Source organism: Condylostylus longicornis, unplaced genomic scaffold (assembly GCF_029603195.1).
Source record: "Condylostylus longicornis isolate FDR11 unplaced genomic scaffold, ASM2960319v2 ptg000153l, whole genome shotgun sequence".
Classification (NCBI taxonomy): domain Eukaryota; kingdom Metazoa; phylum Arthropoda; class Insecta; order Diptera; family Dolichopodidae; genus Condylostylus; species Condylostylus longicornis.
The window spans coordinates 264282-278202 of NW_026578121.1; the positions used below are offsets into that span (position 1 = coordinate 264282).

At 24.9% G+C, this 13921-nt stretch overlaps 2 protein-coding genes across 2 annotated transcripts; one reads left to right on the forward strand and one right to left on the reverse strand.

The window, feature by feature from the left end:
- Positions 1–2351: 2351 nt before the first annotated feature.
- LOC129615921 (E3 ubiquitin ligase Rnf121) lies at positions 2352–4166 on the reverse strand. The gene is made up of 7 exons (XM_055531344.1): positions 3951–4166; positions 3854–3888; positions 3653–3794; positions 3442–3596; positions 3152–3380; positions 2860–3095; positions 2352–2798 (listed from the first exon to the last, which is right to left on the reverse strand). The coding sequence occupies exons 1-7, from the start codon at positions 4011–4013 to the stop codon at positions 2678–2680; spliced, it is 981 nt and encodes a 326-aa protein (XP_055387319.1). The 5' UTR covers positions 4014–4166; the 3' UTR covers positions 2352–2677.
- A 975-nt stretch (positions 4167–5141) lies between these two features.
- LOC129615898 (putative apoptosis-inducing factor 1, mitochondrial) lies at positions 5142–7847 on the forward strand. The gene is made up of 10 exons (XM_055531311.1): positions 5142–5347; positions 5429–5484; positions 5647–5811; positions 5870–6061; positions 6114–6250; positions 6310–6485; positions 6545–6942; positions 7006–7131; positions 7190–7301; positions 7364–7847. Exons 1-10 carry the CDS (start codon positions 5266–5268, stop codon positions 7807–7809), a joined length of 1890 nt encoding a protein of 629 aa, XP_055387286.1. The 5' UTR covers positions 5142–5265; the 3' UTR covers positions 7810–7847.
- The last annotated feature ends 6074 nt before the right edge of the window (positions 7848–13921 follow it).

Below are 13921 nucleotides of genomic sequence, written 5' to 3' on the forward strand. Positions count from 1 at the left end.
TTATGTGTTAAATATTTACTTTGACCAATTTATAAAGGTGGTTAATACAATTGACAAGGTATCTTGTGTTATTTATAAAATATTGTACCTATATTTTGAATATAAAAAGTAATTATACCAAGTATTCATACTTGTAATATCGTAATACATAGTAGATTATTTAGTTTATTTTATATACATTTGTGTGTATGTATTCTCCAATGGTAATTTTAAAATGTCAAACAAAACAACACAAAAAAAAAAATATTAAGCAAAATCTGGTACTATAAAAATTTTTATATTTTTTGTTGTTCTATAAAAAATTCAAAAGCAGTTTGGGGTTTTGGGCACCTTTTCTACTTTTATTGTTGAATTCTTTATATTCTATTTTTTATTCACCAAACAAAACACATGTACCTACTTATATATTATGTAGATTATATTTTAAGGGGTATTTGAAACTTGAATATTAAAGAAAAATATTAAATGAAATTTATAAAAATTTCGTACACAATTAAAATTTTTATTTTAAAAATTAATTTTTCTTTTTATTATTCTTTAAATATTTTAATGATTTTCTTTCAAAAAATTTATTTCACATTATTGTAGAGAGAGAATCAAGTATTTTTTTTTTTACGATATTAAAAATTTTAAAAATATTTCATTAACCTTAAAAAAACTTACACACACATTTACAAATTATTATGAAAAAAAAAAATTATTTTCTCTTTTTTTTCAAAAATTTAAATTATTAAATTAATAAAAATTTCACATACTCCAATTTTTCAATTAATTTTTTTCTTCTTTTAATAATAAATTTTCACATAAAATTTTGCCATTACAACTAGCCAAGAGCAAGAGCAGAGCAGCAGCTTACCATTTAAAAATTGAATCAAGATTTTTTTTTTTTGTTTTGAATTTTTTATTCTTTTTTTCTCTTTTCTATTTAAAAATTTACTTCGTGTTAAGAACTTTACAGAAAAAACAAAAAAATTAAAAAATCTTATTAGAAAGTGGAAAAATTTATTTTATTTTTTTTTTTCTTTTTTAAGCGCGAATTCTTTCCACTTTTTTCTTCTTTTCTCAAATATTATTAATATCACTAAATATTATATAAAATCGAGTATAATATTATAGAAATTTTAATTTATTATATATTTTTCTTGTTAAATTTCTCAAAAAAAAATTTCTTATTCAAGAAATTCTTAATTTGTAAAAAAAAAAAAAAAAAATTTCTATAAAATATAAAATTCTTATACAAACGGCTTTAAAACCACAAAAATATTTCCTATCAGCTTGACAACTTCACAAAAAATGACAACGACAAATTTTAGTTGCACGATGAAATCCGAAATTTTGTGTATTTTTTTTTTCTTTTAAAAATTTATAATGACAGCATTTTTATGTTAAATATGTCAAATGGGCAAGTTTTTTTTGATATTTTTTATTTCAAAACGGCAACACTATTTGTATGTGTTTACATAAAGAAAATGAAAATATGAGCTTGAGTATACTAACGCAAATAAATAGTACATTTTAATCTTTACTAACTTTTTGTCAATCCCTTTACCTTTATCATCAAATGACGAATATTTTCCTTTTGCAATACGAGAGCTGGGACAAGCATGAAATTTCATAAAACATATTTTGTCATATTTGTAAATATTTTTTCATTTTCTAAACCTTAAATGAAAAGTTAAGAAAAAAATTATTCAAAGGCGTAATACGGTTCTCGTATCAATGCTGTTTTATAACATATAAAATAATTTTTTTTTGTTTTTCTATATGATTAAATATAGTTAATAATTGTTATTTACAATATATTGGAACCAAAATTTTTAATTCTCATCCATCTTACTTTCTCGAATATTTAATGTCTTGAAATACCATACTATTTATCCAACTATTTCAAATACATCCAACTATTATCAAAAATACCATAAAATATTTTCGGTTCCTATAAATTATGTACATATTTTATGCGCTTGTTTTGCTGGCTGTTTCCACTTTATTTTGAATTATTGTTGATGTGTATATTTAGACGCATCCCATATACATATATAAATATTATAACTAACCTTTCTACACACACATGCAAACACACGTAATTCTGGTAGAGCTATGAATGAAATACGAAATGGAAATATAAGAACATATTATGTATACTATGACACCAGTACCACAAAATAATCCTACTAAACTGCCAAAGAATAATTATTATTTAATTATTTTCCTATCTGATATTCAGATTTCTATGAACATGAGATGGCAAATATGGAAATATGCATTTACTATTACATTTTTATGAATTGAAAAATATTCTATAAAGAAATAAAGCAATGCTGTTTTCAGTATTCAATATTACAATTTAATTTTGTTCAAATTTATTTTGATTCAAATAACAAAAAAAAAAAATTATTTTAAATAAGGTCACAGCTAAAAAACAAAATATGTAGTACATTTGGAATTATAATTTAAAAATAAATAAGGCTATCATTCTGATACAACAAAAATTGATTTAAACATTTATGAATTAGGCTAGTGTAAATTTCATGACTGAATAAGTGTTTATAATTGCTATAAAACTTCATTTTATTTTACGAATAAAAATTTTTTCCTCTTCAGTTTTCAGTTTTTTTTTTTTTAGGCTAAGATGATATTACACGAAATTTTTTAAAAAAATTTTGTTAATTAACTATCATTCCAGTCCTAGTGCCCAATTAATTCCCTGAACTAGGAAAAATATCAATGGTTGCCATGCTACTAACCATCTAATCCAATCTAGCAGCCTTCCATACAAAACATGAGGTCGCTCCCAACTATTAGAAAAAAGAATTAATTTAAAAATCTAAATTACATATGTGAATAATAAAAACTTACGGATTGCAGAACATTTTTTTTAAATCAACCTTTTCCTTACAATAAGGACAAGTTTGTTTTTTGCCTACTATGCACCATCCCCTTATACAGAATTCATGAAAAACATGATTACATGACAACTTATATGTGTTTTCGATTACACCCTCTTCTTTTTCACTTACAAATAATTTATTTCCACATACAGCACATACATTATCTTCTAAATGTCTTGTAGGCATCCCTTGCGGAGCATAGTACTAAAAAAAAGCCAAGGATATAAGATTTTTATTTTGAAAAAATTTTAATTCTTTACTCCTATGTGGGATGCCATTTTATCTGAACAAATTTCAGATATATCACGACCTAGAACTCCAAAGTAGAGCCCATAAAATATAAATAAGAAGGCTGTATCCATCCATATGTTTGGCGGTTGATTGAAAACAAAATTAAATCCAATAAATGTAGCGAAACAAACTAAATAACCAATTATTCCTAAACCATAACTAAGTTTATATATAAAATAAAACCACTTGTACACTAGTCTACAAAAAAAAAAACATGTCATGAAAACAATTTCTTATAAGATAACGTTATAAAACTTACCTTGGAGTTGTACCATCAATTGGTTTAATCATCGCTTTTCTCATTACGATTATCGTTATAAAAGTAAATATTACCCACGATATAATAAATCTAATCCATATATAGCGTATAGAAATTACAATCGGGATAATCCACATTGCAATTAATGAAACTAGCTAAAAAAATATATAAATTTATTTATAAAAGCAATTTTACTCATTAATTGTTTTACTGAATATGAACGATAATGTCGTTTTTTCCATTCCACTAAAGCAATTTGGGCAAAAATTAATGTCACAAATAGAACTAAAACCATTTCTGAATGCATTTGCTCATGTCCTCGATGCTTTTCATGCATTTGCTGATGTTCGTATCTAAAAGAGCATAGAATTTGCCATATGACTCAAAATAGTTTAACTTGAAATATTACTACCTCATTCTTTCCTCAGGAGTCATTTCTTCCAGGGACTAAAATTTATAATTAATTTCATTATTATTTTATATAATTAATTAAGATATGCATTTTGTACTTTATTCATATCCACAGGAACATGTAAATCTCGCGGAAACGTCTGTATATTTGCTGAATCCATTTTAAATAATTTTTTTAAATACTATAAGCTTTTATTTAATTTAATGACTAGCCACCTAGTATATTAATATTACATTTTGCTTTTAATTAACCTATTGAAATAAGAAAATTAGACTGCCAGCTTATCTGCTGAAAATTTGTTTAACTTTTTACATCGTCTTATTTTTTTTTTTTTGTACTGTCAAACGTCAAATATGACAAATGTAATGTCACCCATATAGTTTATTCAATGTTCATTTGTAAAAGGAATAACGATTGTTCATAATCTAGCACTCAATTTCTATTTATTTTGTATGTATGTACATAAGTTCGGCAGGAAAAAAATAAACGAGGGACTTCTACTTTATTGCTGAATTCAAAAAAATATTTAATCTATCTGTCGTATTTTAGAGCTTTGGAGCATTTCACACAATTGTGCAAGATAAAATCAAAAACTACTTTCCTACGTTAACGACCTAGTGCAAAATTTAAATTGCAGGTAAAAAACAACATATGATTGCAATAATAACTGGTTAATCTTAATATTTCGTGTTTTTTTTGTGAGAGAAGTTTACTGATATTTCTTGTCAATCTTCTTGTAAATCAATATTTTTTGTCAAACGAATTGTCAAAATTAATAACAATATAAGCACAAGCGATTCTTTAAATTATGCACTAGGGACAACATTTTTTTACATAAAAAACAATAGCTGTCACAAATTTACACAAATGACACTATGAACATTTTAAGCAATTTTTAAATACCGGCATTTAATAAATATTTTTAATATAACTTTATATCGAGATTTATCACGGGTTTCCAAAGTAGAGAAGGAGTTATGGAAGAGTTAGAATAGTGTAAATGTTTGCTGTGAAATTTTTATTTAAATTTATGTGTAAGTGCTTCTAAATCCCATTTCAGTAAGGTCAATGTAAAACTTCCGTAATGTGAAACTTTCTTAGAGAATATTTCCTTCTATAAAATAACAAAGTTAATTGTTATAATATATTTCTTTTTGGACAAGAAGTAGCTAAATATTGCTCTTTCAAAATAATGAAACTTTGAATATTGCACTACATTTAAATATAGTACGGCAATACTGTTCAAAATTTATTTCTTGACATTTTGAATTCAATGATCAAATCGGCAGTGAAAAAAACATCAAAAATAAAAAATAACCTCCTTGTTTTACTTTAAAAAGTATAGAATAAGTTTCTTTTATAATAAAAAAAAATATTTCCAAATTGCTGTGTTTATATTTTCTTTGTAAATTATGTTAAGAATATTTCCGAACAATACATCAAAATTAAATGGGTGCAGATATCAGATGAAATATTTTCTTGAAACAATTACAGGTTAGTTTTAACAAATCACAATTTCACAAAAAAAGGACTAAATGTAATAATAATAAATTTATATTAAATATGCATTTCTAGGACGGGTTCAACATAGCAACATTCACCCAGCTTCATTTAGATTATTGAGTGATTCGGTAAATAATACCAATCAGATCCAAAAACCTAATTTCAATTCCTGTTCCTCAAAATTAATTAACTGTATCCCTTCCCAGCAAAAATTAAATGATTGCGAAAAATATAAAGTTTTTCTTACTCAAAAATTCTAAAAATGCATTTTAACAATTTTACTTTTGTAGAAAGAATTTTCTGGGAAAAATGCACAAACTCTTCAGTCAAAAGATAATTATGTAAAGGCTAATATGAATCCACCTCCATCTAGCTGTCCTCCAGATGATTCAAAACCTGATTCATCAAATAAATTGTTAATTGCACTTGTGTTAGCTGGTGTTGGGGGAGGTTTGGTAATATCTTAATTTGTTTTTTTTTTCATGTATGTTAATTTGGAATATTAAATACTAGCTATATTTGCTGACTAACAACAAAAAAGTTCCTCCTGAGCAATCCTCTGCATCTTCAATTGTTCCAGTTGGTGTTAAAATACCTGCTTCAAGCGCGGATATACCGAAACATATTCCATATTTATTAATAGGGGGTGGAACTGCTAGTTTTTCAGCATTTAGGGCAATAAAGTCTCATGATCCCAAAGCGAAGGTACATATTTTACATTTTCCTGCTTAAGAAATTTCAAAAAAGATATACTTAGGTTATGGTAATTTCAAATGAATTTCGTAAACCGTATATGCGTCCACCACTTTCTAAAGAATTGTGGTATAATGCTGAGATAAAAAAAAATCCTGATGAAGATTTTCACTTTAAACAATGGAATGGCGCTACAAGAAGGTAATATTTTAGTTTTATTCTTAATTCTATTATATTAATTAAATGTGTTTAATGTATAGTATCTATTATGAGCCTGAAGAATTTTATGTGGATCCAACAAAACTTATGCAATCCCCTAACGGAGGTGTAGCAGTTTGCCATGGTTATTCAGTTAAAAAAGTTTTACCTTATGAACAGAAAGTTATACTATCTGATGGTACCGAAATTAAGTATGATAAATGCTTAATAGCCACAGGTACAATATCTCTTCAATATTTTAATTTTTTAAAAAATTAACTTTCTAATATGTTCAAGGTTGTACTCCGAAAAATTTGGACATTATTTCAACTGCCTCGCAAAAAGTTAAAGAAAAAGTATCCGTTTTTAGGAATCCTGAAGATTTTATGTGTCTTAAAAACATTGTTGACAATTCTCAGTCAATTGTAATTATTGGAAGCGGATTTTTAGGAAGTGAATTAGCTTGTGCCTTGAGTAAATACGGATCGAGCAATAATTTAACGGTGTATCAAATATTCAACGAAAATGGTAACATGGCTAAAATCTTGCCCGAATACTTAAGTGATTGGACAACAGAAAATGTTATTAAACAAGGCGTAAATGTAATTCAATCGGTTCAAGTAACATCTATAGATAGAGCTAACGATAAACTAAAGTTGCATTTGAGTAATGGAAAGACAGTTGTGACTGATCATGTAAAAGCAATCTACAATTTGTAAATAAAATGATATAAAAAAATTTCAATTTTTGTATCTTAGGTCGTTGTATGTGCTGGTTGTGAAGCAAATACAGATATCGCAAAATCGTCTGGCTTAGAAGTGGACAATACATACGGTGGCTTTTTGGTTAATGCCGAATTAGAAGCAAGGAAAAACTTATTTGTTGTATGCTTCAAATATATTATAAATTAACATAAATATTAAAATTTCAATTTCGATACAGGCAGGCGACGCAGCATGCTTCTATGATCCATTACTAGGTAGGAGGCGCGTCGAGCATCATGATCATTCTGTGGTATCAGGTCGTTTAGCTGGTGAAAATATGACTGGATTAAGTATATAATTTTTTTTTCTTTTGCATTTTTGTTTAGAATCAATTTAATTTTATTTATTTTAGAAAATCCGTATAAACATCAAAGTATGTTTTGGTCTGATTTAGGACCAGAATTAGGATATGAAGGTATAGGATTAATTGATTCATCACTGCCAACAGTAGGAGTTTTCGCAAAAATGCCTGCAAATAAGCTAGAAGAAAAAAATGCGTTAGAAAATTCTTCAATTCAAACAAGCACCTCAACCACTGTTACTGAAGAACCTAGCAAAAGCACTAATAGTGATAGTACAAAGAATCCAGAAAATAAAGTTGAAAAACCAGAATCGCATTTAACACCTAAGGATGATTATGGTCGTGGCGTAATATTTTACTTAAAGGACAACAAAATTGTAGGAATTTTGCTTTGGAATATTTTTAATAGAATAGGTTTAGCCAGACAAATTATAAATGAAAATAAAACATATGACGATTTGAATGAAGTTGCTAAATTATTCGAAATACATTCGTGAAGATAAAAATAATAAAAAAAATCATCAATCAAAAAAAAAAAATTTTTTTTGTTACTGTTTTTCGTTTTAAAAATGCATAAATTTAAGTTAAATATTATATTTCGTTAGAAAAGAATTATAAACAAAATAGTAAAATTAGTATATTATTGATAATATATTTGATAATAAATGAAAATGTATTAATATATTGTATTTTTGAATAATTGTATAATATACAAATTTAAACCAAGGAGAATGAATTAAAAATAATTTTGGAAATGTACAATTTGAAAATCTATTTTTTTTTTCTGTTAAATTATTTACTCGCAATAGGTAGACACCCAGTATAATTTTGTTTGAAAAATTTTTGTATTACGAAACGATACTCGGTAATAAAGTGGATTTTGTCCGGGGTTTTTTTTTTATGGTTTATATAAAATGTAAATACTGATTATTTGCACAAATAAAAGTATGTATAACAAAAACAAAATATTTACTAGCTTATGCTTAGGCAACATTATTTATTAGTCTTTTGTTAATGTAAAAAATTTCAAGAGTTTAATCCCATAAATCGATCTATACTGTATGACGTAGATTTTTGTTCAGCAATATTTAATTTTTTCTTTGAAGTAATGCCCTAAAATAAAAGGAGGAAGGGACAATATAAAAATATAAAATTTTTTCCAAACATATTTGTTTTGAATCTTTAAAGCTGTTTAGACAATCAAAGGTGGAATGGAAGGCCGAAACATAATCGTTATGAATATTTAAAGCTGTTTAGTCAATCGAAGATCGAATAGAAGGCCGAAAATTAATTTTATCTTTCAAATTTATAAAAATTGATCAACCATTTTTTGTCACGAAGACATTATACATTCCAGTTTAGCTTTTAAAATTTTTTTCCATGAACAAAATTCGTAGGCCATAGATTATAATAATATTTTAAATGTCTTAAAAAAATAATATCATTGTTTTACATCAGTCAAATTGACTTGATTTATATTAATTGATCCTAAAGTTCACAGCTACTGAAATTTTATGTTTTTGCTATCAATTTCATTTTGAACTTAATTAATTTACTTCTTAAATGTGACAAACTAACTAGAGATTATAATATTAACAACTTAATTAATTATCAAACTGTTTTGCTGAAAATGAAACCATAATAACTTTGGATTATTATAAATGAGATCTTCTTATGTTAAAAAAAAATCTACAAAAAATTAAGAAACATTTAAATTAATTTATTTTATTCAATCAAATGACGTACAAAATCATTCAAAAATAACTGATTAAATTAATTTTATTTTTCTCAAATATTTTAATTTTATTTAATTATTTTAATAAAAATGCTTCTAAAAATTAAATAATTTCAGAAGCAATTTTATTTAAATAATTTTTTTTGTTTTAATGAAAATGCTAGTTTACATAAAAAATTAAAATGAATTTAACGTTATTTTCAGTTGCTCGGAAAGAAGATACTATTGAAACTGATATTTCATAGAACTAATAAACTCGTACAGAGTGAATAGGAGTCCATGATTCCTTGTATGCGTAGTGACAGACGGCTATATAAATCTTTAAAAATAACACAATTCTCAATTCAACCACGAATTATTTTAATTATATAAATTATCTGTTAAAATAAAATGAAATTCAACTGTAATTAATCCTTATGTAAGACTAACTAACGAGATTTATTGTAAGAACTATAAACAAACCATTATGGACTGTTCACAATACGAACATACATACATATTTAATATTTTTTCAATATAATTGTCAAAATTTTCAATATAATTTTCAAAACAGTAGGTATTCATACTAGAATGAATTCCCTAAATACATTGCATCATTGTAATAAATATCAAGATATTTAAAATAATTAAAAATATTAAAGGGAAATCAAAAAATTATCTGCTTTAAATTCAGCCGTGGGAGGGACATAGAGCTGATGCACGATAGACATGCATCGTATGTCATTGGTTTTTATTAACTATGTGGCAGACAAGTTTGATGCATAGTATTTCTTTGTATTAATTATTTAAGATTATTAATATTTATTGTAATATTTTTTCTGGTATTGAATATAAGTGTACTCATACTATCCGATAAGACTATACGTCATAAATCCGTCTCTATCCGAAAATAATTAACAAAATTTCCTTTGATAATTAATATTCCATTTACGTACATAAAACAATAATAATTAATGTCTTGTTAGAAATTAATTAAAAATTTATTTATTTCTTTTTTTAATATTATTATGGATTATTAAAATTAAAAAATTAAATTAAGAAAAAAAAGTATAATAATATGAACTTTTGACATTCTTTTTTCTTTTATATTTTAATTTCAAACTTGATATACTTATGTATGTACATATAATTATTATTTTAAACAAGTAGGAATGACATAATTCTATAATAATATACTTTAAAATTGTATTCCAAAGATCTTGATCAAATAAATCAAATTTATTGCGACATACCAATTCTATAAAATATAAAATTTATAATTACAAATTATGTATGCATATACAAGTATACATATACATATTTATTAACTGAACATAATACAAACATATATGATATAGTATTACAATATGTGGGCAGATATTTTTGGATATAATACCTTTTTTCTATTATATGGGATTTCAAAAAGTAGAATATTAAGAAAAAAATAAATATAACATAATTATTAATAGCTTTTTTTCTTTGTTCCATCTTAAATTATTAATTTCTATTTTCTGGTAAAAAAAAAAATGGTAAATAAATTTTAATATAACTACAAATATACACACATGTACATAACTTTCATTTATGCTCATGAGAATGCGATAAATTTCAAGAGTGAGCGAGCTATGATCTAAGAAACGTCAACCAACTATGACATTATACATACCTACCCTATACATAATATTCTACATTTTATATATTAAGTTTTTTGTTTAAATTATTTATTAATTTTTTTTTTTCGAAATCTCATTACCAATGTTAAATTTTTTGAATTATACCGTTGTAGTGGTTTCTGATACACTCGAATCCTTTAATGTTCTCTATCTCTTTAATAGTGTATTGTTCTAATTGAAGGTTATTTGTTCTTATTTTTTTTTTGCCTTTGATATGTACGCCCAATATAATTATGTCATGTTACTATATATTATCTGAAACTGTTGTATAATAATTCACTTAATTCGTTTATAATATTTTATTCAAAAATGACTAGTTACCTCACTTTGAGAAGAATTGTTCCGCTGTTTTGCATACATTTTGCACCCATTGAAAATGAAGATTTGGTTTAATCTATACCTATAAGGTAAAAGCGACGAGTCAAACTTAAACTATTGTTATTAAAATTAGAAATATTGTAAATTTAATAAAATATTTACATATTTCCTTGCTAGTAATAAAAATTTAGTAATTTGAAAATTTAATTTTTTTAATTGATTTAGTTAAGTTTTATTTTATCGGCACCCAAAGTGTAGTATGTAAAACGGATTTATTAATTTCAATTTAGGTTACCATCAATGAACGCGGTATGCGGTAAATAGAAAATAATTTATAGTTGCAATACCGCACGCTTAAAATTGAAAATTTGAATCCGTTGAATATAAAATCAATTTATTTTTGACAACCGCATGCCGCATACCGCGTCAATTTAGCCTATTGAAGTTGCGCTATAAAAGCTGTTATTGTTTTCATAATTTTTGAACAAAAATGAAGAGTAAATTTCGAGATTTTAGAGATGAAAATGAGAAATATCTTAATATTTAGCAGATCTTAGACATAATGTAAATAATAAGAAATACGAAATTAAAAATATAAATAAAATAAATACAATACACATATATAGATATACATATATATATATATATAGTTATATATATATACGTATTTTTTTTTTGGTTTCTTACCGAATTCAAATTATTTGAGCAAGGTCATTAATGTTAAAAAATTTGACAGCAAGATATAGAACATGTCAGTATATTTTTTATAATTAAAATTTTTTTTTCCAGAAAAAAAAAACAAAACTTAGTTAATTTTGAATTTTCAATTTCCATAATAAATTGTCGCTCAAGTTTATAATGTCAATTTAGAATATATTATATTTATAATATATTCTAATACACTATATTTACTTAGGGGTAAACGATATATGTACGGCCTTACTCGATATTGGTATTGCATCTCTCTCATAATTTTTTTAATACAGTATAATTTGCGGTTTTAGGCACAATTCAATGTACATAAAAAAAATAATTTAAAGAGCGTAGTAGAAGCAAATAGTGAGAGAACTATCAGACTTTCCAGAGTATAAAAACTGATTATATGTAATTTTTTATTAATATGAAGCTTTTCTAAATTTTTTAACATAACAACGGTACTATATATTCGATTATCGCTGTGAATTTTGCTAGTGTTATTTTTCTAGTCGAACCATACACAAATTATATGAATTTTGTATGAACGCACACATTTGTTCAAATATTTCCGAATATAAATTTTGATATATTTTATTCCGTGTTCCAAAATGTCATAAATTGTCATTTAGTACAAGTTTTTATAAATTTATTAATTAATTATGTTATATAATACAATGCGCATAGGTAAAATGTTATTATTTTCAATGTTAAATTGTCGACTATGATGTTATATTGTTACATACAATAAATTAAATCAAGCTAAGCAAGCTATACTTAATCATAAATCTTAAATTTTTAAGTATGTTTGTTCCCGATGAACTTGTATTTACACATGTATTTTTTTTTCAAACCTGTTTCAATTTGACAAAACAAGAAAAAAAATTTCAATTTATTAAAATAATTCAAATTTTTACCACTATTGAATTCGATAAAATTTCAAAATTTAAAATCAAAATATATATGTACATGTATGTGTAATATTGGTTTCGTTACATAACAATAATAGAAATGTTTGACACTTAAGTTATTCCCCCTGAAAATTGAATGAAGCTAAATAGCTCATAATTTGTACCAATAATCAAAAAAGTTCCGAATTTATTGAAAATTGAAAACATAATGAAGGTAAAATAAGACACGAAATGAGATAATTTACTTATTTCTTCAATTGACAATTAAGATGACATAATATTTGAAAGGTACTCTCTTAATTACTTGCATTATACGAGTATTACAAGTTAATGACGTATCTCTGTCCTTTTATATTGATTATTTATGGTATTCAGTATTTTTTCTTATACATAGTTAATTTCTCTTTTAATATTGCGTGACCTAATGTCCATTTCTAAGTAATTTCTTAAACAATATTTAATGAAAACAAAATTGTTCTTTTCTATTTTAAGTTGTCCTCCAAATTCAACAATTCATTTAAAACGCAATTTAACACTCTATTTTGAGGATATTAATTGTAAAAATAAAAGTTAACAAATTAAAGGATAAAATAAAATTGTAATTACGAGAATAATTGAAATTATAATTGAAAAATAATTATAAGCTTTTAATGTTAGGAAAAATTTTTAATTAAAATGTTCTTGGATTTATGTATGTATATAGTTTTTTATAGGAAATGAATTAGAAATTCACAATATAACGGGAAGTGAATTCTTTTGTGTAGAGTTGTAGACTTCTACAACTGCAAAACGATCTCGAATAAGGATCTGTTGTGCTCCCCCTTCATTAAAGATCTATTGTGCGTGGCAAATCCTATGCTGATGAACTCGAATACCCCGAGAGTCCCGGAAGGATGCAACTCCGCCGCTGTGAAAGCAAAGTTCACTAGCATTTCCCTTCTCATACATACGAGAAAATGACACTCTCCCAAAAAGTCTACTAAAGTCTCCATATTCTTTTCACAGAATATGAAAATATTTTTAATTTTCTAATTCTACACTCATAGAGATGAAATTTTAAATATGTATTTTGAATTTTGCTATTTTCGAACAATTTAATTACAGTTAACTGCCCGAAATTTCTAATATAAAATCAATAATTTCCATTCAAACCTATATACAATCTATTTATGAATTTATATATGTATTTAGACATATTAATTCTTTAAGACATCATTGTTAATATATAATCTTCATACACAAAGAAATATTGCATATCTATGTATATGAAACTGTTATACTGTTAAATATTTTCATGCAA

Bases quoted from the DNA above. Each gene is read 5' to 3' on its own strand.
- LOC129615921 (XM_055531344.1), bottom strand. From the start codon at position 4,013: ATGGATTCAGCAAATATACAGACGTTTCCGCGAGATTTACATGTTCCT. The intron at 3,795-3,853 runs GTAGTAATATTT...ATGCTCTTTTAG, and splicing joins ACTCCTGAGGAAAGAATGAG to ATACGAACATCAGCAAATGC. The intron at 3,096-3,151 runs GTAAAGAATTAA...GCTTTTTTTTAG, and splicing joins AAATGGCATCCCACATAGGA to TACTATGCTCCGCAAGGGAT.
- LOC129615898 (XM_055531311.1), top strand. From the start codon at position 5,266: ATGTTAAGAATATTTCCGAACAATACATCAAAATTAAATGGGTGCAGA. The intron at 5,348-5,428 runs GTTAGTTTTAAC...ATGCATTTCTAG, and splicing joins TTTTCTTGAAACAATTACAG to GACGGGTTCAACATAGCAAC. The intron at 7,132-7,189 runs GTATGCTTCAAA...ATTTCGATACAG, and splicing joins CAAGGAAAAACTTATTTGTT to GCAGGCGACGCAGCATGCTT.